The 27,228-nt window shown below is 47.5% G+C and overlaps 2 protein-coding genes across 6 annotated transcripts; both read right to left on the bottom strand.

The window, feature by feature from the left end:
* Nucleotides 1-930: 930 nt before the first annotated feature.
* On the bottom strand, nucleotides 931-12,903 carry nr1h4 (nuclear receptor subfamily 1, group H, member 4). 5 transcript variants are annotated; one of them, XM_062461134.1, is made up of 11 exons: nucleotides 12,649-12,903; nucleotides 12,149-12,224; nucleotides 10,310-10,500; nucleotides 8,510-8,920; nucleotides 6,006-6,146; nucleotides 4,577-4,719; nucleotides 4,177-4,275; nucleotides 3,746-3,845; nucleotides 3,346-3,492; nucleotides 1,547-1,660; nucleotides 931-1,209 (listed from the first exon to the last, which is right to left on the bottom strand). In XM_062461134.1, exons 3-11 carry the CDS (start codon nucleotides 10,401-10,403, stop codon nucleotides 971-973), a joined length of 1,488 nt encoding a protein of 495 aa, XP_062317118.1. In that variant the 5' UTR covers nucleotides 10,404-10,500; nucleotides 12,149-12,224; nucleotides 12,649-12,903; the 3' UTR covers nucleotides 931-970. The 5 variants fall into 5 exon arrangements, with proteins under 5 accessions (XP_062317118.1, XP_062317116.1, XP_062317114.1 ...); XM_062461132.1 differs by having other exon boundaries at nucleotides 12,163-12,224; XM_062461130.1 differs by lacking the exon at nucleotides 12,649-12,903 and having other exon boundaries at nucleotides 10,428-10,500; nucleotides 12,163-12,378.
* A 2,047-nt stretch (nucleotides 12,904-14,950) lies between these two features.
* On the bottom strand, nucleotides 14,951-25,295 carry slc17a8 (solute carrier family 17 member 8). The gene is made up of 12 exons (XM_062462858.1): nucleotides 24,815-25,295; nucleotides 22,348-22,603; nucleotides 21,650-21,768; nucleotides 20,656-20,770; nucleotides 20,404-20,491; nucleotides 19,135-19,221; nucleotides 18,237-18,379; nucleotides 17,877-18,026; nucleotides 17,615-17,747; nucleotides 17,385-17,495; nucleotides 16,617-16,744; nucleotides 14,951-16,307 (listed from the first exon to the last, which is right to left on the bottom strand). Exons 1-12 carry the CDS (start codon nucleotides 24,913-24,915, stop codon nucleotides 15,969-15,971), a joined length of 1,770 nt encoding a protein of 589 aa, XP_062318842.1. The 5' UTR covers nucleotides 24,916-25,295; the 3' UTR covers nucleotides 14,951-15,968.
* Nucleotides 25,296-27,228: the final 1,933 nt, after the last annotated feature.

Here is a 27,228-nt window from a genome sequence, read left to right as displayed (position 1 = left end):
GATCCTCAACTCACATACATCACATGACATCAGCATACACATGATGTAGAAATGACAACAGTCGATGCCTCTGACGGCCTGTCTGTCCTGAGAGCCTTCAGGAGCTCCCGCATCGTCTGAGATGGTCAGATGATCATCCTGGCTCTGAAACGTTTGTGTGTGCGTGGGTCACTGCATGTGTGTGCGTGGGTCACTGCATGTGTGTGTGTGTGCGTGGGTCACTGCATGTGTGTGTGTGTGCGTGGGTCACTGCATGTGTGTGTGTTTGTGGGGGTCACTGCATGTGTGTGTGTTTGTGGGGGTCACTGCAAGTGTGTGTGTGCGTGGGTCACTGCATGTGTGTGTGTTTGTGGGGGTCACTGCAAGTGTGTGTGTTTGTGGGGGTCACTGCAAGTGTGTGTGTGCGTGGGTCACTGCATGTGTGTGTGTTTGTGGGGGTCACTGCAAGTGTGTGTGTTTGTGGGGGTCACTGCAAGTGTGTGTGTGCGTGGGTCACTGCATGTGTGTGTGTTTGTGGGGGTCACTGCAAGTGTGTGTGTTTGTGGGGGTCACTGCAAGTGTGTGTGTTTGTGGGGGTCACTGCAAGTGTGTGTGTTTGTGGGGGTCACTGCAAGTGTGTGTGTGCGTGGGGGTCACTGCAAGTGTGTGTGTGTTTGTGGGGGTCACTGCATGTGTGTGTGTTTGTGGGGGTCACTGCAAGTGTGTGTGTGCGTGGGTCACTGCATGTGTGTGTGTTTGTGGGGGTCACTGCAAGTGTGTGTGTTTGTGGGGGTCACTGCATGTGTGTGTGTTTGTGGGGGTCACTGCATGTGTGTGTGTGCTTGGGGGTCACTGCAAGTGTGTGTGTGCGTGGGTCACTGCATGTGTGTGTGTTTGTGGGGGTCACTGCAAGTGTGTGTGTTTGTGGGGGTCACTGCAAGTGTGTGTGGGGGGGGGGGTCACTGCATGTGTGTGTGTGCGTGGGGGGGGGTCACTGCACATCCCAGATCTCACAGAGAAGCGGAGTGAACTTGTGGTCGCTCATGCGCCAGGACGCGAGCATCTCGGCGTGGTGGTGGTTGAGCGTCCTGAGCTCCGTCAGCCGGCCCAGCAGACGGGCAAAGTGCTGCGGCTCGGACGAGTGCTGCAGGCAGCAGAACTTCTGCAGGATCTCCAACATGGGGTCCTGAAGTCTCTCAACGGCCAGCTGGTCCTTCACGTATGGACGCTCTGCAAGACAGGGTGACAGGACCTTTTCATTCCCAAATTGTCCCCACAAGAGCTCTTTTATACCTTGCCAGGTCATTATTGTAAATAATGTGTTCTTAATTGACTTGCCTGTTAAAATTAAGGTTAAATAAAAACTTAGAAAAGACACAGCCTTAGGATCAAGCTAGGCGGTTATAGTGGGCAGTATCTGAAAGTAGGTGCGTTTAATTTGCCCAAAATCTTTATGGACTTGTTTGCAGTAGGTGAGACAGATCAAGTTCAACGTAAAATTGGAGTTCTGAAAGTTCTGATTGATGAGGAGCTTATTTTATACATAACTGTTCCCTGCCACACTGACCTGGTGTCAAGATGGTGATTGCGGTCAGGAGAGCATGCTCCTCTGGCAGCATATGTAGTTCTCCGATGCTCTTATAGAAGTTAAACATCGGTGTGATAAACTCCTCTGATATGCCTGTGGATCGAAGAGATGACTTCGTTGTAAAAAGTTTAATCACATATTAGGCTTGTTAACATGTCAACTTCCTGATAGGTGTGACAATATGCAAAGATGACACATTGAAGGTTTGACTTTGAGCTTAATAGTGACAGGGGCACACCCATAAATGCACATACCATTCTTACGCATCCCCTGCACAGGGACAAAAGCCCTGAATGTTAGTCAACAATTCATCTGTCCGTCAAACCAATGAAAGTTTGCTAATTCCTTGTTTCTGGAGAAGAATGGAGCAGACAGATTCTACTGGCAGACCAGGAGGTTCTGCTGACCCGAACAGACGGCAGAAATGTACCACATTTGTTCCGGTCATGGTCAACGCAAGCACTAGACTAACCTTTGAGCTCGATATTACCACCACCTTTGCTCATAGATGTTCCAAAATGGACAGTATGGTTTCATTGAGATATTTGCCATTAAAAAAAGAGGTTGGGGAGATATTGAAAGCAGCCAGGGGTCCATGTCTTGAATGAAGTGGGACCTTTGGTTCTGCTTCCACCCCCCCCCCCCCCCCCCCCCCCCCATAGGGTGGCAGTGCTGGACATAGAATGGCCAGAGCAGACAAAGACTGTCAAAACAACATCAACACATTCTCCTGCCGATGACACAAAAAAGAAAAGAAAAAATGAGACATTGGAGCTGTAGGACGTCCTTGCTATTTTATAATTCAGAGGATTTTATTCAGAATCAAAATTCTGAGGGGGTGGTTGAAGCCCTTCTCCTGTCAGGCCAGAGCATGAAGGGTTCAGAAATGCCAGAGGGGCTCTGAGGCAGAGAGAGGTGGACAATACCCCTTCGATGTTTAGATAAAAGAACAATGGCTTGTTTAGACAGCATCACTTTCCTCTCCCCCTCACTGGCCTTTAGCATGAATATCTCAGGGCCTGGTTATTATCTTGGACCGGCGCCAGGGGACCGTGATGACGCATGCTCTCGGACCAGCTCTGGCACGCTGGCTTTCAGCTGTCCAGGCAGGGAAGTGACAGCAGTGACAGCTCAGATAGGCTGACAGCTCAGACTGCACTTGACAACATATTGGGTTGGATAGCTTTGGATCTAAGACAGTCAGGCTGAGGCACTCAGATCTGAAAGTGACCCAAGTCATGAATAAAGATGTATAAATAAGCTTGGCGAAAAGACAAATCTTTCGCGAGTCGACCAATCCACAAACCTCCCAAATCTCCCCACACTCCCAGTCCTAACACGAACACCTGCTGCGTGTGAGTTTGACATCTTGGGATGAGCTGGTGTGAGTTCTTCAGCCTGCCTCCTGTAGCTCCCTGCCTGGCGGCGTGACCAGGCTCACAGCACAGTGAAACAGTAGCCAGTAGGGGCCATCAGGCTCCCTGTACACGGGTAACACTAGCCTGGTAGATCAACAGGTCAGAACTCCTCACTCAGAACCTTCTATTATTCACGCTGGCCCTACCTTTCTGTCTGCCTATCTGTCTGTCCGCCCGCCTGTCTGTCTGCCAAACTGCCTATACATATATTTGTGTGCCTGGCTATATTTCAGCCAGCCTGTCTGTGTGCCTTCCTATCTATCTACCTGCCTGCCTGCCTGCCTGTCGGGTATTAAAACCTTGTAATAAGACTGTGTGTCGCTGATATGATCAGTGCTGAGATGTTGTGATATATCTCACCACTCTTGCGTATCCTGTCCTCCAAGACCTCAGTGTGTCCATGGGGCATCTTCCTGGTGAAGACCTGGGCCGATCGCAGGAACATGGCCTCTACTGCTGAGCCTTTTAGCAGGGCAATCTGATCCTCGTGGTCCAGGGCCTGGAAACCTGGCAGACACACACCAACACGGTTAGCACATTACTCAACAGGATACATTATTGGAATGTTTCTGGTTCTTACACCCAGCTTACACTGTTTAGGTACAACAACAAATGATCTGTTATCTTTATTGTTATTGCAGTATTAAGTATAAGCTGCATTGATAATCGTGTATGTTTATCAATGGATATAATGAGTGAAGCTCCGTTCCAGTACATCAAAGAAAAAAGACCATCATTATTATACTGAGGGGGTGCACACCTGGAATGTTTTTGGTAAACTCGACCAGAACCTGTACATGACTGGTAGCCATCTCTGTCAGGAGCATGAAGTTCTCTTCTGCGTTGAAATGCTCCTGTAGCTGCACAGACAAGGTGAGAAATAAATTTAAAGATAACTTATATTTTGATGTGTGACGGCAGAAGAGAACAAACTATTCAAGACTAAAACAGTCAAAAACACTGGCCTGACAATACATGGCCAACCTTGACTGAGAAACAGGCCTTGAATTCCTGATAAAAGTTACGTAACCCCCACTGACACAGGGAGAACACAGCCTGCCTCTTACTAGGACAAAGAGCATCTGTCAGCCCAACAAAAACTTGTGAGTCTCAAAACAAGCATGTTCATACAAACATGTCTGTGTAAACTTAATGCGATAGAATGGGATGGTAAAATAAGCAATATTGTACCAGTTTTTTGGCCATGTCTTGAGGGATTCGATGTTTGTTGTACGCATCGACAATGAAGCTCAGCAGCACCTGCTGCTCCTGACTCAGTGTGACCTTCTCCTTTGGAAAAAACACAACACAGTGGTTTGCACATTGCTCCAACCCTGTACACAGGATGAACTGGGAAACATGGCAACCCTGTACAGAGGATGAACTGGGAAACATAGCAACCCTGTACACAGGTTGAACTGGGAACCCTTGGCAACCTGTGTACACTTGATAACACTTGTTTTTCAAGAACAATTAAGTCCATCAGCAAATCCGCTGGTGTCGTGAAATGAATTGGAATGCCTTGCCGACACGTTGTTAAACACTGACGGGTGTGTTGGATTGTGAAGAGCGCTGAGGGAGGAGGGTGTACCTTTGATAGTCTTGTGGTGGATGTAACCTGCTTAGTGTCTGAGTTGTCCCCCCCCTCCGCCTCATCCCCAGTAGACCTCCCCGGAGAGGCCTTGGTGTTCTTCCTCAGTCTCTTGGACTTGCACTGGATCTCTGTCAGCAGGCCTGGGGGGGGGGGGGGGGTCCAGAAGTCAAGGGTCAGGGGTCAGAGAGGGGGCTGATGGAGTGCGTCATTGCTCTCATTTCTCTAGTGATGCAATCCTAGCAACAGTTGCCAGGAAGAAAATGGACAATGCTAAGTGCACCTTAGTCAAGAAACAGATAGATAAATACTTGGTGTTGGTGCAAACTCTACTTTAAATGTTTCCTTTCATCAATTCAAATATAATCTGTGCTCATACTGAACATATAACAGTACATGGTGTTCAGCCATACTGAGGACATCTATAATCACACTGTAAAATCAATTTGATTTTGACACTTTTTGTGATTCAGAAATATCTTGCAGTGGATTCTGGGCTGACAACCTGGGCTGAAATCAAAGATCTCCTTCTGTCTTGAAAAAGAGATGTCCCACGCCTCTAGTCCCTGACACCAGAGCAACGTCTGGGCGGCAGGGGATCTGCCCGGTCCCATCTCAGCTAGTCATTCTATGGGCCGGGGCTCAGAACAGCCCGCTGCCTGCAATATTCATCACAACTCCCCCTGCAGAATTCATGAGTAAGGTGAGCCTGTTCCGTCCTCTCCTGCTCCGCTCGCCTCTCCTGACAGACCCAAATGGACTTGCTAACTGGGTTTCCTCCATGACTACATCAACACGGGAGCACAGGTAAATCCACTTCGAAGTGAACCGTTCACGTATACACAGCAATTTCCCATTTCATCCCACGAAGAGAGTTTTTTATTACTTTATTCCCCAGCCTATGTGCAACCCCCCCCCCCACACACACACTCTCCGCCCCCCCAAACCCCACCCAATCCCGTCCCTTAAGAGTTTTTCCATGAACGGGGCCGAGCCCCCCCCATTGTGTGAGGCTTCCCACAATGGCCTTTTGCCTCAGAGCTGCATGTCAGACTCCACAATGAACTTTTCTCGGATGGCCTCTAATGCATTGTGTGTAACTGCTGATATGGTCCATTCCCAGAGGGTCCTCATGTGGATACACTGACGTCCTCAGAGCTGCAGTGGTCTATAGAATCCTCTAGACAGACCTCTGTCTCTGTAGCCTGTCTATATAACCTGAGCATTTGTTTGTTGCATATTTACCAATATATCACTCAGGTATTGCAGTACAGTAAGTAGCTTTGTTGATACTCCGATGTAATTATATATACCATGAATATATAGTCCGTTTAATGACATTTAACCAGATCCCGTATTAGACTGGGTATGGTGCTGCGTGTGAGGATGTCTGGAGAGTAACACTGGCGCCTCAGACCTGCAGACTCACATTCGGCCAGCATTCCCATCTCTCTGCACTTCCTCAGACGGCATTCCTGGCACTTCCTGCGCATGTACATGTCCATCTCGCAGCTGCCGCCGTTCTTGCACTTGTACACGGCGTTCTTGGTGATGCTCCGTCGGAAGAAGCCTGGAGAAGGGGGGGGGATGGGAGGGGGGGGGACAGGATTACCTGCTGCCTTAGTGGAATAATCCAACACCGTACCACAAGAAACCTTCACGTATTTAACACACATCGTTGAACTCTGTGATAATATGGGAACTTCTGACATGATACCTTCGGAACGTTCTGCATGACTGACTGCTGTAATGGACCCTCTAATTGACTGGGTGGCTGGTTTGAAGGAAGCTATTTATAGACGCTCTCAACGTCTCTGCAATGGAACCACCAACAGTACGTCACATTGTTTAAATGATGTAACATAAAGACACCATACACACACTTGCTCACAAAACAACTTTGGAACCGTTAATTCTATATTCTGGGACCTGGCGATGAGCACAATGACACACATTAACTCTGTCCAGCTCAGGTTCCTGGCCCATTGTACAGCAGTAAGCTGAGAGGGAACCTTATCTGGCTGTTACACCAGGACAGAACCACCATGCAGAACAAACCACACCAGAACAGAACACACCAGGACAGACACACCAGAACAGAACACACCAGGACAGACACACCAGAACAGACACACCAGGACAGACACACCAGAACAGACACACCAGGACAGACACACCAGAACAGAACACACCAGGACAGACACACCAGAACAGACACACCAGGACAGACACACCAGAACAGAACACACCAGGACAGACACACCAGAACAGACACACCAGGACAGACACACCAGAACAGAACACACCAGGACAGACACACCAGAACAGACACACCAGGACAGACACACCAGGACAGACACACCAGGAAAGACACACCAGGACAGACACACCAGGACAGACACACCAGGAAAGACACACCAGAACAGAACACACCAGGACAGGTACACCAGAACAGACACACCAGAACAGACACACCAGGACAGACACACCAGGACAGACACACCAGGAAAGACACACCAGAACAGACACACCAGGACAGACACACCAGAACAGACACACCAGGACAGACACACCAGAACAGACACACCAGGACAGACACACCAGAACAGACACACCAGAACAGGCACACCAGAACAGGCACCCCAGAACAGGCACACCAGGACAGACACACCAGGACAGAACACACCAGGACAGAACAACCCTGAAGAGATAACCCCACCAAAACAGGAAATCCTGACCTAAAGCAACGAAGTTCAGAATTGTAATGTGTCTGGTAAGGCCATTCTTACTTTGATAAGGTGCCAAACTCATAAAATAACCTTTGTAGTGTTTACCTAATTCTGATATACTAGTTAACACAGGTGACAACCGATGCTGCTACTTGGAATCTAAGTATTTCTAATCAACCAACAGTGAAAGGTCCTCTTCTCCATGTACATAAAGCCATCATGGAACTTTACAATTAAATACAGTTCAAAAAACAAACAAAAAACAAACACTTGTTTAGGATTAACACTAAGTTAGATCCAAGCCCACGCATAGAGTAGCATTTGAACAAGTGAAACAAATAAAATCCAATTCTATTTGAATTGCAATCAATGTCTGCTCCACTGCCTCGGCCAAAGCAACAACAGTGTCTGTGTCCTCGGGGCCTCCTACCTTTACATCCCTCACACGTAACTGTGTCCTCGGGGCCTCCTACCTTTACATCCCTCACACGTAACTGTGTCCTCGGGGCCTCATACCTTTACATCCCTCACACGTAACTGTGTCCTCGGGGCCTCATACCTTTACATCCCTCACACGTAACTGTGTCCTCGGGGCCTCATACCTTTACATCCCTCACACGTAACTGTGTCCTCGGGGCCTCATACCTTTACATCCCTCACACGTAACTGTGTCCTCGGGGCCTCATACCTTTACATCCCTCACACGTAACTGTGTCCTCGGGGCCTCATACCTTTACATCCCTCACACGTAACTGTGTCCTCGGGGTCTCATACCTTTACATCCCTCACACGTAACTGTGTCCTCGGGGCCTCATACCTTTACATCCCTCACACGTAACTGTGTCCTCGGGGCCTCATACCTTTACATCCCTCACACGTAACTGTGTCCTCGGGGCCTCATACCTTTACATCCCTCACACGTAACTGTGTCCTCGGGGCCTCATACCTTTACATCCCTCACACGTAACTGTGTCCTCGGGGCCTCATACCTTTACATCCCTCACACGTAACTGTGTCCTCGGGGCCTCATACCTTTACATCCCTCACACGTAACTGTGTCCTCGGGGCCTCATACCTTTACATCCCTCACACGTAACTGTGTCCTCGGGGCCTCATACCTTTACATCCCTCACATGTAACTGTGTCCTCGGGGCCTCATACCTTTACATCCCTCACACGTAACTGTGTCCTCGGGGCCTCATACCTTTACATCCCTCACACGTCAGAGCGTTGTAGTGGTATCCCGATGCTTTGTCTCCACACACCACACACAGTTCCTCTCCCTTCACCCGGCCTGCGAGAGAGGCGTTCCTCGACCTCCGGCACACCACTGGCGCCAACGCTGCCGGCGCCTCGTCCACCTCGCCGCCATAGCCGCCTTCCAGGGCCCCTTTTCTCAGCTCGTACATGGCAGCAGGGCCATACCAGTCCTCCCCGCTGTAGGGGGCATAGTAGGGCGGTCCGGGGTAGTAGGGAGGGGACGACATAGGGGGCAAAGTTAATCTTGAATCTTGATCTTGATCCACCGAGGGGTAGGGTTGCATGCTGGGATAGCTGGAGAAGGGTAGGACCTCCTGGTCTTGGAGAAGAGGACTTCCTTGGTCTGCCAAAATGTCTGCGGCGAGGGATGATAATATAACATGGTCCTATTTACATTTCGATGAAACGTTATCACCAGCTAAGTCGCTCTGGATAAGAGCGTCTGCTAAATGACTAAATACTAAATGCCAGCTTCACAGGGATAGTGTGAGCAGCCACATACAGTAGAGAGCTAATCCATAGCATGTAAACTTTAACGTAAGTGCGGATAGTAATCTTCACTGCCACATAAACCCGACAATAATTAACTACCCGCTGTCTGAACATACCATAGACTGATAGAAGGGCCCAAGCTGAACATCTACTGTATTCACAAACAAGACTGTACGAAACACCCCAAACAAGACTGTACGAAACACCCCAAAACAGCATACATTTGTCTCTAGCTTTGTCACCAAGTTGACACACTCTCAAATTCTAGCATTTACGGTTCATCTTGATTAACGGGTTGAACAGGATTTCTTACAGTTCATAATTTTTTTTTATCAAAGTATGTGGATTGACAAGTTATTATTTAATGGCTTATAAAAATGTGACAAAATTCCCTCAAATGCAATATGTAATCTGACATATACTGTCACCAGCTGTATTTACATCTGCCAATCCAATTGGATTTGGAACACCATAGCCTGAACTACCCCGAACCTTGGTGAGATACTGACCTCCTGAAGTCTTGTTCTGGACCATTGCCATTTTAGTGAGACCCAGCTCTCCCAGGATTGGCTTCCCCTCTCTCTCTCTTCTTCCCCCTCTCTCTCTACCACTGGCTGCCCCTCTACTTGGACATGCTTCTGTCTGATCCCCAGTGTCTCATCAAACCCAGAGAAACAGTAGTGCAGCAGCTCATGCCCACAGGACACCTTGCTGTCTGCTTGAGGAGTGCCAAGGGGGCCAAAGGTTGCCATGGTCACTCATTAACCCGCTAGGCACATTTCTCTGCATCGTTACAGCTTGCTGTGTGACTGATGCATAGAGCTGCATGAGCTGCATTACCATCCTTGGCCTGGCCTGGCCTGTGTGGCTAGCTGTCCTGGCCTGGGTAGCTAGCTGTCCTGTCCTGGCCTCTGTGGCTAGCTGTCCTGGCCTGGGTAGCTAGCTGTCCTGTCCTGGCCTCTGTGGCTAGCTGTCCTGGCCTCAGTGGCTAGCTGTCCTGGCCTGGCCTGTGTGTCTAGCTATCTAGCTACTGTTGAGGCAAGCTGATCAAAGGGTTTAAGAAGGACTGTGACAGCAATGAAGTCAGGTGGCTGAGCGGTTAGGGAGTCGGGCTAGTAATCTGAAGGTTACCGGTTCGATTCCCAGGGGGAATGTCCCTGTACTTACTGTAAGTCGCTCTGGATAAGAGCGTCTGCTAATGATTAAATGTCAGAGCTGGTTACTGACTCCGGGAGGGGGTTACGTCACTTACCTATAAAGTGGGACGTCTCAGAAAGGGAGTAACCATCAATGGGGATCTGTATTGGCCCCCCCACACTGACATCGGGGCCCACCCACTCGTTCATTTTGTGCCGTGGTGCAGGACCAACTTAAAGTTGTGGAGATATGATTGGACACAGAACAAGGAAAGAATCCACCAGTAAACTCCCCTTCTGTCCAATCCTGTAACATTGCAAAAGGCGTGAATGCATCGGTGAGTAGGTGATTCAGGTCATGTAAATAAAAAGCTGCTTGATGACACGCTGCACGTCACTTATGGTTGTTTCATTTTGCCACAACTGCACATTTCCCTCTCCTGTAATGGTAGAGGGGCTCACAGTGACAAAATACAATGGGGACAGTAGACAGGGAGACAGTGGACAGTGGAGACAGTAGAAAGTAAGATTGAAGACAGTGAGGCAATAGTGGAGGCAGTAGATAGTAGACAGTGGAAAACAGTGAGACAGGTAGACAGGAGACAGAAAGACAATAGATAGTAAGACAGTACATAGTGAGACAAATAGTGAGACAGATAGTGAGATGGATAGTGAGACGGATAGTGAGACGGATAGTGAGACAGACAGTGAGACAGATAGTGAGACAGTACATAGTGAGACAGTAGATAGTGAGACAGATATTGAGACGGATAGTGAGACAGATAGTGAGACAGATAGTGAGACAGATAGTGAGACAGTCAGTGACACAGTGATATTCCACCGTGGCTTCTCTGTGTAGGTGTTACCTGACAGTGGGCCACATTGAGCCCTGATGTGTCATGTGATAACACAGCCACCAGTGAACCGTTCATAAATCTCACCTGACTTTTAATTATCCAGGACTAATTTCCCCTGAGATCAAGCTACTGCAACCCACATCAAAATACAAACCATAGCCTCAGGACCAGTCTGACAACCTACAACACAGAAACTACTCAGCACAAAGCTCTCTCTCTCTTTCCTCTCTCTCTCTCATTCTCTCCATAGCTTCTTGTTTTCATCAACATCAAAGACGCCTAGACTCCACTGGCAGTGTCGAAGTACAATAATCCAAATTTGTATCCAATATCCAAGTTTTCATCCAATATCCAAGTTTTTAAAACAGCACGGAAAAGGCAGCAAAGTATGATGCAAAGTGTTTATTAGAATCCAACACAGAGGAACGATTCCAACAAACGTGAGTGTGGTCTCGAGATCAGACTAACTTTTTCTCCGGACATTTGTCTATATATCTGCTTTCCATTATTTTGAGATCTTTTGTCATTGGTACATTATCTCTGGTCACAGATGCATGTATGCATTTCACGCCTGGTTGGTCAATGGTCACAAGATTTACATTGCTCGTACTTTCCCCCTACTTTCTCTTTCCAAGGCCCACGTGGGGCCATGCCGCCCAGCTGCACAGGGACACTGAGTCTAAGGACATAAATCTGTCCCCTGACATCAGGCGGTTGTAGTTCTCAATATCTGGGCTATGTAGTCCTTCATGGGAGAGGCCTACACACATTCTTTTCTCTCTGGCACTCAAACCCCATGTATCTGGACTTCCACATTTGGCCATGTTTTAGTGGCAATTCTAATCCATCAACAGCTTTGCATCTGGTTTTCAATAATATAGCGTATACAAGTAAAAAAGGTGATTAAGTGGTTCTATATCAATCTTATAAACCATGATCATTTCTCCATCGTCATAATTACAGCAGTGTGATGTTTTTTCTACAACAGCAGCTCCAAGAGATTCCCACCTCGTTCTCTCTCTCTCTCTCTCTCTCTCTCTCTCTCTCTCTCTCTCTCTCTCTCTCTCTCTCTCTCTCTCTCTCTCTCTCCCTCCCCACCTCGTGGGCTTTACCTTCTGTCTCCCTGTGGATGGTTCTTTGCTGTTCAGCCTGCGTCCGCCTTCAGATCTCCAAACTGTAAAGTACAGCACCATCAGAGTTTGCTAATGACTGTTGGGCTGCATCTGGCAGAATCCTCCCGGAGAGATGTGTGTGACAGACCGGGGTCATGGAGAACAGGGACGATAGTTATTAATTAAACTGTCCATTTCCCTCCACAGGCGACACAGCCAACCTCCCTATACCGTCAACCCCGCCCTCCCCTGACCCCCCTCCCCCCCCCGACCCCCACAACAACTCACCCCATGTCTCCCGAAGAGATGACTCCCAGGCTGACTAGCCCTCCCTCCCACACACACATACCCCACATCCCCAATTACAGCCGAAGACACAGCACACACTCAGTTAATTAATCGAAACCACTTTCCGAACCGCTTTAATCACAATTGATACCAAACACGTGTTGCATTGAATAGTGAAAGTCGAATGTTGGACCTCACCGCTTGGATGCTAGAGATTAAAGACACAGTTACGAGATCCTGGTTGCCATGGAATTGACTACATAAGATGTATGATGTACGTCAGGCTCCCGGAGGTGCTGACGTGGTCCAGAGGTTGGTTTCAACTCTGCATCCCGAGTTGATGTCCTGGAAGTTGCTTGACTGACACTTCCCCTCTCACAGTCGCTTTTGTGGCGTTGGGCAGTCAGACATCTTGTTTTTGATTTGTAGAAAAGGGCGTGATTTCAGAGGAGGGGTGCTCCTGCATCTCTATGATCCTTTAATGTATCTAAAAACATGGGGTTAATCATTGATACGGTGGTTGCTCCAAACCACGGGGCCTTCAGAGTCAACATGCCGCCCTTCAGAAATAAACACAACCTTTGCCGTTGTCTGTTTGGATTCTATCTGATTTGTGCTGGGGGTAGGATGGGAGTGAGGCTTGGGTGGGAGGGGAGGGGATGGGGGGACTGTGTAGTGATAGCCTTCAAGAGGGGGGACACCCAGTTGCACCACCCCTCTACTGGTCCACCAGCTGTGCTCTGAACTGTCCCATGCTGTGTTTCCTGTATTGATTCACTATGATGGTAATGGTTGTATTTATTTTTCTGGGGGCATGGGCAGGGTGTATACTACATTTGGGCTCCTGTGTGTTCACATACAGTTAGTGAGGGGGTTTATTTTTAATATTGTTTGTTATGACCAACTTATGAGCTGACGTGGATTTGATCTGACACGGGAGCTCATCTGCAACCATTCCTGGGAGTTCTTTCTCCTCCTGTTTCACAACTTCTCCCTCTCATCTTTATGTCCTGATGTGAATCACCGGCAAACTGTAAAACTCCCTGATGAGGAGATAAGCCGTTCAAACGTCGTGCTAGTATTCAGACCTGGCAGGACACGAGCATGCTCCCTCCTCAAACAAGCTTTCAAGGACTGTCGCAAAAACGCCAGCGAACGTGGACGATAACAAGGTCCGTGACCTTGAGCCCTACCAGCACAGCCACTCGTTAGCATACAATGGCAGATAACAAAACGCCATGCTGGTCTTTAAAGACAGAATGCCTTTAGACAGCATTACTCTCTCTCTTTCTGAAAGCACTTATTCACAGCCGTGCAACAGACAGTTGGTGTCTGTTTGCAACCGACGGTATAGCCTAAAGACAAACTAAAGACAACGCTTGTGTGGAAGGTTGGATAAAGTGTCCGACTAATTATCGGCTTCAGTAAGAATGATGCAGACTACTGGCGTTTTTAACAGACACGATAAGCTTGAGAATGTTTACTGTGAGAGATTAAAACCAGAGCAGTCAAGAGTCTGTAGGGAGTCAGGGCAGCACCGGTCAACAAACAGTGCTGCTGAAGGGGGCTGTCTGGTTTCTGCCAGAACACAGGAGCAAGCAGGGGTTAATGATGATTTTTCATTATTTCATTCGTCTATTTCATTAGAGATGGTATGGAAACAATTATCTTCGCCTTTGTAATGGTGGGTTTCATGTATTCAGTTGGTTTACAGTTCATTTTAATAAACTTATTTTACAGGAATGTGTGAGTCGTAGTGATTGGTGTGTTTGGGACTGGCCCTGAGGCGGCTTGGGCCACGGTCCATAGTGCTAGCAGGACTGGGACTGGCCCTGAGGCGGCATGGGCCACTGTCCCTAGTGCTAGCAGGACTGGGACTGGCCCTGAGGCGGCTTGGGCCACTGTCCCTAGTGCTAGCAGGACTGGGACTGGCCCTGAGGTGGCTTGGGCCACTGTCCTTAGTGCTAACAGGACTGGGACTGGCCCTGAGGCGGCTTGGGCCACTGTCCTTAGTGCTAGCAGGACTGGGACTGGCCCTGAGGTGGCTTGGGCCACGGTCCCTAGTGCTAACAGGACTGGGACTGGCCCTGAGGCGGCTTGGGCCACTGTCCTTAGTGCTAGCAGGACTGGGACTGTCCCTGAGGCGGCTTGGGCCACTGTCCCTAGTGCTAACAGGACTGGGACTGGCCCTGAGGCGGCTTGGGCCACTGTCCTTAGTGCTAACAGGACTGGGACTGGCCCTGAGGCGGCTTGGGCCACTGTCCTTAGTGCTAGCAGGACTGGGACTGGCCCTGAGGCGGCTTGGGCCACTGTCCTTAGTGCTAGCAGGACTGGGACGGCTTCTTCTCTCTGGGATGCCACAATATTGAATTTTAGCGGCTAACATAGCTGTCATTATAATAATCACATGCCCTTTTCCAATATACTGCTTTGAGACGGTGTCTGTTTCAAAATTGTTTTATTTTCCATTAAAGCGTATGACAAATTGCACTTTAATGGGTAATGTTATCCAAGTTTTTGGAATCATCAACTACTTCTGAAGTTGAGATGAAGAACAGCTGTTTTCACATGACTAAATGGTCACGTGACTAAATGGTCACATGACTAAATGGTCAGCAATGATCAATTATAATTTCAGACTTTTGGATGGTAGATTCATAAAACTGTGAACCCAATACAGGATCAACCATATCAATGTTAAAAGCTGGCAAATCTCTAAATATTAAAGTGCATATATCAAATGAAAAAGCAAACAGAAAAAATATGTACAAAGAAAAATTTCATATTCACTTTCATATTTCAATAATAATGTATGTTCTGATGATTAAACTTTTTATAATTCATAATTCATACTTTTTGTTGTTGTGAAAACGCATTAATCTGAGTAGTGGATTGCAGTTCTTTAAGAAGTGTCTGGGTTCAACTCCTTATTCATAAAGAAACAAAACACGATGGTGAGAGATACAACGTACGTTTTGTATGGTCAGTTAGAGGGATCCACCTATACAAGGAGCACAGTCCGCTGTTGCCATGGGTCTGTCTACGGCGATATGAATAAAGTTTACAAGTCTGACAACACTGCATCAGGGGGTGGGAGGGGGTACCCCAAATAGTACGAGCAAAAGAAAACAGCGCAAGCTGGTAAATCTAACACGGTGGTTGATCTTCTCCCAAGCTGAACGCTAATACCACAGGATCACTCACATTCCACAGAAACACACTCTTTACTTGCATAGCTGACACAAAATCTTCCAACAAAACTATGTACAACCATCATAGGTACGTCAAACTATGTTTTCACGGGTCTGACAACAGAATTTGGAGTCAAAATACAAATACAAACTATAGTTTAAGTATGAGGTAAAACCGTCAAATGAGTATCATGGATTAAACAGCAACAAAAAGCCAGTTTTTCATCACCGACAGATTCGTGATTTTTTACCTCATACAGTCCCACAGGCGTTTGACCCCAGGTTTGTGGGGTCAGGGGAGGGAAAGTTCTGAACCCCAGAGGGGTATCACTGGTACTGCTCCTGGAAGTTCCCATTACCGCAGTGTGGGTTCCCGTCCTCGTCCTCCTGCATGGTCACGCCTCGATTCTTCTTCCAGCCCTTCTTGCGGCCAACGATGGTTTCCGAGGTGCCATAGCTCTTCTGGTTTACCAGGGAGGTGCTGCTGTTGAGCTCCGACTCCTCAGCCAGCTCGTCATCCTCCAGGATGCCGGCCTTGTCCTCACTGGTGTCCTCCGGGTCTGCCCAGTCCTGCTTCTCCCCCGATGCGAAGATGGCGTAGAAGATCACTCCGGTGTAGTGCACCATTGATGCGATGATGAACACATGTTGCCACTCCAGACGAGTCTATCATACCATGGAAGAGCAAACATGACCTTATTATACAGACACATTACATGACGAGGGCTCTCATCCTGTGCAATAACAGTTTAGTAACATTATAATATTGTTTATTATAAGGTCTATTAATATAATCTATATTATATTTTATTTTCACAGAAGCATTAGGTGCTCTATTCAAGTGGGAGGAGGTTGTGAAGCTCACAGGCATTGAATTAACGTAATCCAACTACGCACATGATTAGTCTTAGAAAATAATAATTCTATGTCATAAATAATATGATTAGCGTCCTGGTTCATCCTATACAGGCTTACCTTGTTTTTAGTCAGGGCCCCGACAATCAGAGGACACACCATCCCAGACAGGGTTCCAACCCCGTTGGAGATTCCCATGAGGATGCTGGCGTAGCGAGGGGCGATGTCCAAATGGTTTACGTTGAAGCCTAAGGGAGTGGGGGAAGTGGTTAGTCCATGATTGATTTGGAATACTAACCACTATTTCTACCCAGCATTGCCTTCAATAATAGTAATGTCTGCCGGCAATGGAATTGTAATTACAGCCATTCGTCGTAGGCCACATAGCCGTGCAGTCCATGACTGCACGATGAAACATTGAAATCTGTCTCTCTTTCGTTGTCCTGCCAACAGTTTATAAAATATTCAGGGAAGTAGAGTGGCGAGTTGAAAACCTTCGTCTTCTGACTCAAAGGAGAGCGAGAGTGTTGCAGGTTGCTCTCAGCTGCTGTTCATGAGGCAATCCTGAACAACAATGGAAGAGGAGAACCCTCTTCCTTGAGGGTTTAGGTTGGTTGAGGGGCAGTTCTATGGGCGTATGTGAAGCCCTCTGTGACATGCTTGCGTGTAAAAAGGGCTATACAAATAAATTTGATTTGATTTGATTTGAGGAGAGGCGAAAGCAAAAGATATACCCCAGAAATCAACATAACTAGACTGCATGACGACAAGACCACTTGATCATGACAAGTTAACCTTCATATCTGTGCCTCTTAGACCTGATTCACTCAAGTCCAGTACATGCCAATAACATGACACACTTGATCAGACTATCTGTTTTTTTTTTACCGGAAATGGCGAACCCACTGAAGCCCACAGCCAGGACCAGGAAGGAGATGGCCACGCCTCTCGTGTGGGAGAAGCCTACCACCAGCAGCAGAGTGGCCTCCATCCCAAACCCTGCAGGGGGCCAGAACACAGGCTCAAGACAAGGCTTTGTCACATGGCGCGAGGAGAGGCCTCGCACAGCCATAACACCACTATCTCCGCGGGTACCCAATGACTGAACAGTTGTCTACCTCCGCAGTTCATGATTTTTCGCACGTTGGTTGTGGACATGATTTTGTTGCTGCGGAGGAAGTCTGCCAGCTGGCCCCCGATTGGCACAATGATGGTCATGACCATGTGGGGCACCGCAGACAGTAGACCCACCTGCACAGAGAACAGGAAGACTATAGGTTAAGACAAGCATTAGCGATGAACCCGAATTAATTGAAGTTGCTGATAAAAAAGCCTAACTTGCTGATGGGGAAGCCAACCTTACTGACGATAAAAACCAACCTTGCTGATGGGGAAACCAAAGACCTCTTCGAAGTAGGCGGGCTGGCTGATGAGGAGCAGGTAGAAGGTCCAGCTGCGGCAGAAGTTAGCCACAATGATGGCGTAAACGGGCATAGAGGTGAAGAATCGCCGCCAGGGAGTCTTAAACTTCTGAGGTGGCAAAGGAGGGGGGGGGGGGGGGGGGGGGCAGAAGGAGGCTGATTTAACACAGACACAAAGGCCATCATACACTTGACATGTTTGACGTTTTTAACCAAGCATCTTTAAACTGTGTACCTGAACCTAGACAAAGTCTAGTTGTCTTGTTGCACCAGCTTTTTTTTTTGAAACTGTCTGTCAAGCGTGGTAGGAGAAGCTTACCTCAGTAGCACTCAGTAGCTTCACCCCCTCGCCGATGGTGGTCTCGATGTAAATCTTCTCCTCGTCACTGATGGTAGGGTGCTCCGCAGGGCTTCCATATGCCAGCAGCAGCCAGAAGATATACCAGATGAACCCAAACACACCTGGAGGACACCATGAAAAACCACCCAGATCACCATCAGTGCTGTCCCATGGGATGATATAAACATGTTCATGTTCTGTAGTAAATTCACTCATTAGTGCTCGTATGTAATTGGTGGAGGGGGGTGTGGGGGGGGGGGAGTTCAGACAGTCTGACAGAATTTCATTAGACCACGTGAACTCTGGACTGAACAGATTAATCACCCAAAGATTAGTCATCCATGCTGAGAGATGTTCATTTTGGTCGATTAATCATGAGATTACATCTAGGAGGAGCTGCAGCGATTGTATTGGTCCAGAGACGGAGTGAGTGGGCTCCATCTTGATTAGCTAACAGCTCAGATATTGGACCAAGCTTGCTAATCACAGTAATTAGAGGTCTACAAGTTGTGGTGTCAAAACTGCTGGGTTTGGACTAACACTGTTTTAGCATGTCACTAAAGTGACACCTAGTGCATTATACGAAGCATTACTCAACAGCTGTGGATCCTTGTCACCTGTCTCTGAAGGCCGTTGTTATAAACTCATCCAATTAAGGCTCTACATTTATAAATCTTAGATTCAGTTCATCACCATTTAGTACCAGTTCTCAGACCTCTGTCTGAATAATCTCTATCTTGAGTCATTTCCATCTAGAGTGTCCAAACTTCGGCACACGTGTTTAACTGATGTCGTCCTGGACACGCTCAAGTAACGCTCAAAGAAAGACGGCGTCACACACGCTACTGACTAGAAGTCGCATGTAACATGTTCTCACCATAGATATAGAAAACAGAAGGCCACCCTACGTATTGGACCAGCACCCCTGCCAGAGGCATGGCGATCACCGCCCCGGCATAGGAGCCTGCAACACAAACACTGGATCAGACACACACACGCAGCTACGGTATTGCTGCTAACACTGTAGGAAGCGATACCGTACGCCCCATCCTGTAACTAACCACATCTCAGTCACTTCTATAGTTTTAGTACTGTATCCATGCGCAGGTGATGTTTAAATGATTGGCTGGGTGAGTTTACATAAGTGAGACGTTTATATATACATATACATACATATACAGACATAGTGTACATATACATAAGGAGGATTCAGTTATTCTTTGAAACATTCCGAAAAATATTCAGTTTACTTTCCGTACAGGGGAGGAGATTCAACAACATTCTACCTGTGTCACGACGTGAACGAGACGGTACGTTATTGTACATTCTAATAACTCTGATAGGCTTCTAAACACTCTTGTTCTGAACAGAGAGGAGAGCATGGATGTGCTTTTGTACAGTGGGGAAAATGTCACTTCATTAGTTTGAATGGGAAAGAAGCTACTTCAGAGGGAGCAGGTGATCCTGGCTTCATTCACTGAGCCATGTCAAGAGGGTTTGCATGCTGGGGTTGTCATGGCATCAGTTTATTGTGGGAGAACAACAGCCGACATCTGCTAAACAAAATAGCCCTCTTTCCTGTTCCCCCAACTCCCCCACTCAGGATGCTAAACATCTCTGCACAGAGAGAACAATTAAGTAGAAGTTCAATTACTCTATTTGAACTGACCGGTCTGTGTGTGTGAGGGGTGTGTGTGTGTCGTGTGGTGTCTGCATGTGTGTTGTGTCTCAGTGTGTATGTGACAGTGTGTGTATCTACTTATGTGAGAGTGTGTGTGTGTGTGTGTGTGTGTGTGTGTGTGTGTGTGTGTGTGTGTGTGTGTGTGTGTGTGTGTGTGTGTGTGTGTGTGTGTGTGTGTGTGTGGTTAAGATAAATAGTGGCGTGCTGACTAGTACACAATCTGCAAAACATTCAGATTATGTCAGTGCCACTTTCTTCTGCTTATTTTTGTCACCTATAAGTGTAGCTATTATCACATGGAGTTCAAATCCTCAACTGTAGTATAGAATACACTGTTTTTGGGGAATGGTGATTAGCCCTAAGGATTCTAATGACAAAGAACCCAACTCACATCCATTCACTGCTTCAACATTCTCCAGACAGACTGCTAATAAGTGGACAGTGATGTGTGACGTCAGGGCTCACCGCAGAAGGAGGTCGTGGCCAGGCGACTTCGCTCCATGGGGGGGGCCCATTTGGCCCACATCCCATGGCATGCTGGGTAGGTTACCCCCTGCAGAGGCGGACATTGGGAGACAACATCCTCTTAACAAGTTCATCAACTACTACTTACACCTGAAATATGTCCAAATATGTGTCTGATGTGTATGTTTTTTTTTTAATAACTTTTGTGGGGTCACAAAGGTCGTCTGTGTTTCCTCCCCTGAGACCCCTCACCTCAACCAGGCCCTGCAGGATACGGACAAACAGGACACAGCCATAGTGGGTCCTGGCTGCTGAGGGGATGAGCATGTTCAGCATGGACGTCAGGAAGATGGCCAAACCAAACACCCTGCGGAAACACTGCTGTCATTGTATTGTAGGATACGATTAAGGCCCGTGCATATGAAAGTGTGTATTTGCACACACGTGTGTGTACACCTCAGTCCTCATTGATGTGTCATAAACACGCCCTAGTGATCCAGGTTTATGGGTTTGTGGCTTTGGCGTTACGTCCTTATTGCCTGTCTCGCTCCCATCTCAGCAGTCACAGATCATAATCTGTTCCTCTGCCTGTCTCCCATCTCTGCCAGCACTTTGATCAGACAGGTGATGGCACAAAATGACCCCCGCTCCTCAAACCGCCCCCCACCCCAGACTGACAAGCCTGAAGCCTGGACCCACGACACAGATCCAGAGATGCAATTCTGCTTCCTCGCCAGTGTCCCCCCCCACCCCCCCCCCCCCACTCGCCCCGTTTCCAAAACAGCGTCCTACGTGACACTTGTAATATTCCAGTGTCTGGTGTTTCAGCGAGGAATCAGACTCAGAATCTTTTATTATTAACTATGTCAGCTGCGTGTCCCTCTTTCCTGCAGAGCTTTCATTACAGCCGGGCCCGCTATCTGAACATCACCTCCGCTCACCGCGTTAACCCTTACCTCGCACACACACACAAACAGTCACACACACAGTCACACACACAGTCACACACACAGTCACACACACACACAGTCACACACACAGTCACACACACAGTCACACACACAGTCACACACCAGTGTGTGTTTGTCCCCCGTCCCCCCCGCCCATTAACACCTCAAATTAATGTTTAGTCTCTACCCTGTCCTCCGTACAGACACCAGGGGTGTCCTGTCCCAGGGGACCCTACCCTGTCCTCCGTACAGACACCAGGGGTGTCCTGTCCCAGGGGGTCCTCTGTGTCCCTCACCTGTTGGCTGCCAGCTTGTTGGAGATGAAGCCTCCAGGGATCTGAGTGACGATGTAGCCCCAGAAGAAGGAGCCGTGGATCAGCCCCACCGTCTCTGGGTCCCAGTTAAACTGAGCTGGCTGGAGAACAGAGGGGCAGAGGATTTAGTCTGGTCAAATGGTGATGTGTGTTTGTGTGTGTTTCCAGCTATTATTTTACTGAGGACCATCGAAGGTTTTGGTGATGAAGCTGACCACTTGAACTTTATATGAACAGCTGCGAATAATTGGCACTTTTTTGCTTCTTTGTTCAAACAATCCATCGTTGATTGGGTTAATTAAGTGGACACATGGAATATTTTGTAATAATTGTTTGTTATTTGTTACATATTCATAAGCTTTCATTGGTGATGAAAAAGTTGGTGATGGTAAAAATATTGTGATTGCAGAATAACCAACACTGCCTATATGAATAATGTATGCATAATTTGACTAAGGAAATGGCAACTTTATTGATGCATAAAACATCCATAAACTAGGGAACAGACACCCTCTAATTTACAGAATCCTGTAACCTGGGGAACAAATGCCCCCAATTTAAGACCAACTGTCCCCAATCAAGGGGACACATGACCCACCCTAGAAGACAGCCACGCCCTCACTTAGGGAACAACTGTCCCCAAGTCCCTCCAGGCCTCCATTAACACAGCCCCTCAGTACCTGGAGAACAGGGGTCCCATTGATGTAGACAGTGTTGTTGTTGACCATCTCCACGATGGCCACGCCCAGGTTGCAGCGGATGCCGAAGGAGATGCAGAACCCGAGGCCGCTGAGCATGGCGATGATGTAGCGCTTGGGCAGGCCAAAGCAGCCACAGTCCAGGAGGGGCGGGGCCCGGGGCGGGGCCACCACCGGACGCCCGTCCTCTGTCAGCTCCATCTGGTCCTCCTCATCCACATTGGTGCCATCGATTTTCCTGCAGGGGACATTTTTGAAAATATCCTACAATAAACGTACTGTATAAGGATTGAGATGATGAGATTGGAAGAATCATGTGCTTTTTGCTGTTTGTAAATTATTTGAGGAAAACCAGGCTATGGAATAACTGTACAGTCTTTCAGACAGCAGGTGAACCCAGAAGGTACTTCTGATAAGGTCAACACGCATCTGTGATTCCTCACCACACTTGTTCCATTAACCAGAGTTGCTCTTTGCTGGACCCCGGACTTACTGTTTCTGATGTGCACCTGAGTTCCTTTCCAGAATGAAATGAAAGGGAGGGGTGTGAAGGACCTTACTATCCCCTGTTCTGAAAGGACATTCACTGTGGTGTGTGTGCGTGTGTGTGTGCACGTGTGCGTGCGTGTGCGTGTGTGGGCGGGGGGGGGGGGAGTATCACTTCATGGAGGCCAAACAGAGGAGACAAGGAAAGAACAAGCGCTCACTGGCCAAACTGCTCTACCTCACCACACACACACATTTACACCACCCCGCCCCTGCAGTCCCTCTCTCCCTGCTCCTGGTGCTACTCCCTGAGGTCTGAGATACACCTGGGGATGAGCTATGAAAGCAGTCGATCATTATCAGAAACAGGAAATGGCGCCTGGGACTAACCCTTCTGACCACACAGTGCTAATACGGCATACTGGGTCTCCTTTGTCCCTGAAAATCTATTTTTGTTCCACTGTCTGAAAAATAGAAATAGTGTGTTCTCTCTTAAAAATGTAACCTAACTAAAGGTTAGCACAAATAGCTTAGGAAAAAAAACATTTGGACCCCTAATACAATTTTGATATCCTTTTTAATGCTACTGTAGGACATTTTACTAAAACAGGACATCGGTCTTAAATGATGGTGATGAGAGAACAGATTGACACCATTAGCATCTCTGCTGTGGTACAATGGATATCGTAAGTAAAGAGTGATTGTGATCCATCTCTGGACTAGACCACTGTCTGCTTTTTAGGGACCGCTAAAGCACAAACAGCATGAATGTGAACCAAACTATCATGATGCCTCTCACACCTGTTTCTCAGTCTCTCACTCAATCTCTCTAATCAGGCGTTCACAAACAAGGCAACGGATGGAGACCGGAGTCATAGTAGCTGAGATGTTCTGAGTGATGTGACTGATAAGAACCATAAATCACATGTCTGCCATTTTGCTTTTGGGGTGTGTTCATTATTAAACAGGAACCTATAGGACCTATTTTGTCCTCAATGGCTCACAGAGTTCCCACCTAAAGCTTGCCGTGACCAGCTAATAAACTAAGATCGATTGCTTAGAATAATCAATAATAAATGGCCCTTGAATAATACAAATGTTTCCCAGAGCATTCTGGATTACATCGTGCCAGGTTTCATTGTAAAGAGGAAATTAAGCCCCAGTCAATACAATCTGCCAATACTATAAGTGAGCAAATGAATGAATATATAACTTATATAAGTACTTTTTATATTCTAGTGTTATGGTTTATTTATTATTTATAATAATTGTATAATTGTTTTATGGATTTTAGTTGTAAGATGTTTTGTCTTAGTGATCCTATAGTCTACTGTAAATAAAAAATTTAAATGTAGTTCATGTGAAATTCGTCATTTTTCTACAAATCCCTGTAAAATAATCTTCATATTTTACAGTAGGTATAGCTGAACACAGCTGGCTCCAAACATACTCATTTTCATTTCGCAGGAAATTGCCTACTTGCATGTTTTATCCCCCTGAAAGACAAGCATCTACCTCATATGCTGAAGGTACCATACTTCCTTCTCCTTGTAAAATATGTACCTCTGTTTTAAAAAAGAAATTCCATGATTACATTACTTGCGTTGCCTGGCGAGCAAACAAATCAAATATTCATGTATCTCCAGGATCTCTGAACATGTTGAGCTGAACCTGCAACTGGCTTCGAGTTTTGCGCGGTTCCTCTCAAAGCTTGTCCTGACGCCATGGTCATATTGTTTTCTTACCATGCACAATCAGGATGGTAAAATATGTACATATTTCAACAGACTTATTCAGGGCTAGGAAATGTATGACAATAAAATGTTATAAAACAGCGTCTTTGTTCCAGCAGTAGTCTTAACCCATAACTGTGCCATTCTTGTCAATCATATTACCATTTCCTTTCCTCCTAATTCCCCTCAGTCCGGTCCACCCAGTCCTGCTCCTAGTCCTCCCAACTCACCTCTGTAGGTGTCCCAAAGAGTCTCCCACGGTGTTCTTCACCTCCTCTTTCCCCGGATTAAACACCCTCTCCTTCAGACCGGCAAACCCCCCGAACGGCATCTTCCCTCTCTTCTCTCCGTTCCCCTCCTCCTCCTCTCTGACTTCCTCAGAATGTGTCTCTGTGCCTCTCTGCTCTGGTTTGTTTCGCTAAACGTGGTGGCTCATCGTCCTACGGTTCCAAGCTTCCATTAGATCCCTCCTAATATGAGAGACGGGTCCTCCTGTGGCTGGTGCCAGGGGTCCTGAGATGTGAGACAGGTCCTCCTGTGGCTGGTGCCAGGGGTCCTGAGATGTGAGACAGGTCCTCCTGTGGCTGGTGCCAGGGGTCCTGAGATGTGAGACAGGTCCTCCTGTGGCTGGTGCCAGGGGTCCTGAGATGTGAGACAGGTCCTCCTGTGGCTGGTGCCAGGGGTCCTGAGATGTGAGACAGGTCCTCCTGTGGCTGGTGCCAGGGGTCCTGAGATGTGAGACAGGTCCTCCTGTGACTGGTGCCAGGGGTCCTGAGATGGGGGCAGATCCTCTGCGCTCCCCTCTGAGGAGCAGAACTACCAGCAGATCTGACAGGGAGATAAGCGAAGGGCGGGCAGCAAGGGAGGAGGGGTAAGATGGGTGAGGTGATGTGTCAGATGTGCTCCGCCTGGTCCAAGGGAGCGGGTAGAGTCATTTCTTGGATGTTCAAATGAAAAGAGAAATGCACAAGAGTGTGAAAGCGAGAGAAGAGCCAGGGATAGAGATCGTGTAAAGTGAATCCTTCAGCAGCTGGGCATTTTCAAGCTTGGACAGCTGCAGTAGAACAGAGCGGATCTCTCTGATCTCCTCTTCATCTGATGGCTCCACTGTTCTGGGTGAGGAGGGAATGGGATACCTGGCCTCCAGGGCCCGCCCCTGCTCCCTCTATCCTCCCTCCCTCCAGTCTCCTTCCACATCGTCAACCAGACAGGCAGGTTCATCTGATACCAGACCAGAGGATGAGGGATTAAATATTGACAGGATTGACAAACCGCAGTCAACAGAGACAAGGCTAGCAGTCTGTTGCGCGGTGTAACATGTGCGCAGGTGTAATTTAAGAGGTATACATTAGATTCCAGGTACGCCCCATTCCTTCCCAGCGCATCCAGGTCAGCCAACGCGCTAATTAGCGTTACTGCCTGCCTATGACATGAGAAACTGATTCCATTCCCGCAGTCACACTTTTCTGCCAGATTAAATTGCACTCACTTTTTTTGTTTTACGTAACGGCACTTTTGGGGTATTCCCCTAACTAAATGCATAATTAACTGTTAGGGCAAGCCCGCCTTTTCCTGCTCATTAAGCTCATATGCCCCATTTGTTTTTTTTGTTTTAAAATTCAGATATTTCGATTTAAAAGATTCATCAGTAGGAGAGGTTGAGGGAAGATGCTCTCAGGATTTGTTTGAGGCTACAGAGGGGCTGTTGCTGCTACTGGCCGGAACACCGGCGTGAGCCACCTGGATTCCGCTGCTAGTGTAATGCCATCGGTGCCTGAAAAAATGTTTCTCTCGTTGGAGGCCGTGATCCAAAGAGTAGTAATGTGGCCTTTAATTTCGTCTACTGGAATATCTATGCCAGGGGATGCATGTTACAAGATCAATAGTCTACAACCCTTTATGCGTTCTGTCAATAGTTGCTTAAATATTTTGTAGGCTGCGTTGTATTGATTTTTTCCTAATCGTTCATCTTAACATTTGAGCCACGTTCCTCCCGGTCATGTTTTAATTCTTTTTTAACCAGACAGTTAAAGTCTGGTTAGGTCTAGCCTACTGTCGATGATAAAGTCTTGACCGCCATCTAGTGGTAAAGCGAGGCACTGACGCGCGTTTCCAGATTTCCGTATGTTGAACATACACACAAAAACATTAAAGATTAGGACTAGCCTACATGATGATGGCACTAGAGGCTACTTTTCTTTCAATCATTGAAAATATTCCTCACGCTACTGCTCCCAAATGTAACAAATGGGGGCATAACCCACATTGTCAATTTTAAAAGGATCACTTTCCGTCCCCAAGTCTGTACCGATTTTTAGAAAAGGGTATGTGTGTCTGTGAGTTTTTTTGTGTGTGTGGACAATAATGCGAGACTCTTCCATCTACAGTAGGCAGTTGATCGCCGAAAGTCGAAACACAACTACGTTTCCATTGCGCTGACCACTTTTGCGTTCCAAAATAAGGTGAATGAAGCAGTTCAAATTCAATCTGGAGTCGGTGCACGTGAGCGTCGCTACCGCATGTCACCGCTAGATGGCGACAGGCGTGACGAAACAGCATAGTCTTCCGCGTTTTCCCGGAATTCAGCGCTGCTCCTGTCCTGATTACACCGTGTACTTTCCTCGCACGTTTCTGTGTCCCCTCT

The sequence above is a fragment of the Osmerus eperlanus genome, chromosome 5 (assembly GCF_963692335.1).
Source record: "Osmerus eperlanus chromosome 5, fOsmEpe2.1, whole genome shotgun sequence".
Lineage (NCBI taxonomy): Eukaryota > Metazoa > Chordata > Actinopteri > Osmeriformes > Osmeridae > Osmerus > Osmerus eperlanus.
The sequence above is the reverse complement of the archived record's forward strand: the minus strand, read 5'-3'. Positions and strand labels throughout refer to the sequence as shown.

Bases quoted from the DNA above. Each gene is read 5' to 3' on its own strand.
- slc17a8 (XM_062462858.1), bottom strand. From the start codon at position 24,915: ATGCCGTTCGGGGGGTTTGCCGGTCTGAAGGAGAGGGTGTTTAATCCG. The intron at 21,769-22,347 runs GTACTGAGGGGC...TCTGTTCTCCAG, and splicing joins ATGGGACCCCTGTTCTCCAG to CCAGCTCAGTTTAACTGGGA. The intron at 19,222-20,403 runs GTGAGCCCTGAC...TTTGTGTTGCAG, and splicing joins GGCCACGACCTCCTTCTGCG to GCTCCTATGCCGGGGCGGTG.
- nr1h4 (XM_062461130.1), bottom strand. From the start codon at position 12,243: ATGGTGCTGTACTTTACAGTTTGGAGATCTGAAGGCGGACGCAGGCTG. The intron at 3,846-4,176 runs GTACAATATTGC...TTGTCTGTGCAG, and splicing joins AAGACATGGCCAAAAAACTG to CTACAGGAGCATTTCAACGC. The intron at 3,493-3,745 runs GTGTGCACCCCC...TGTGTCTGCCAG, and splicing joins GTTTACCAAAAACATTCCAG to GTTTCCAGGCCCTGGACCAC.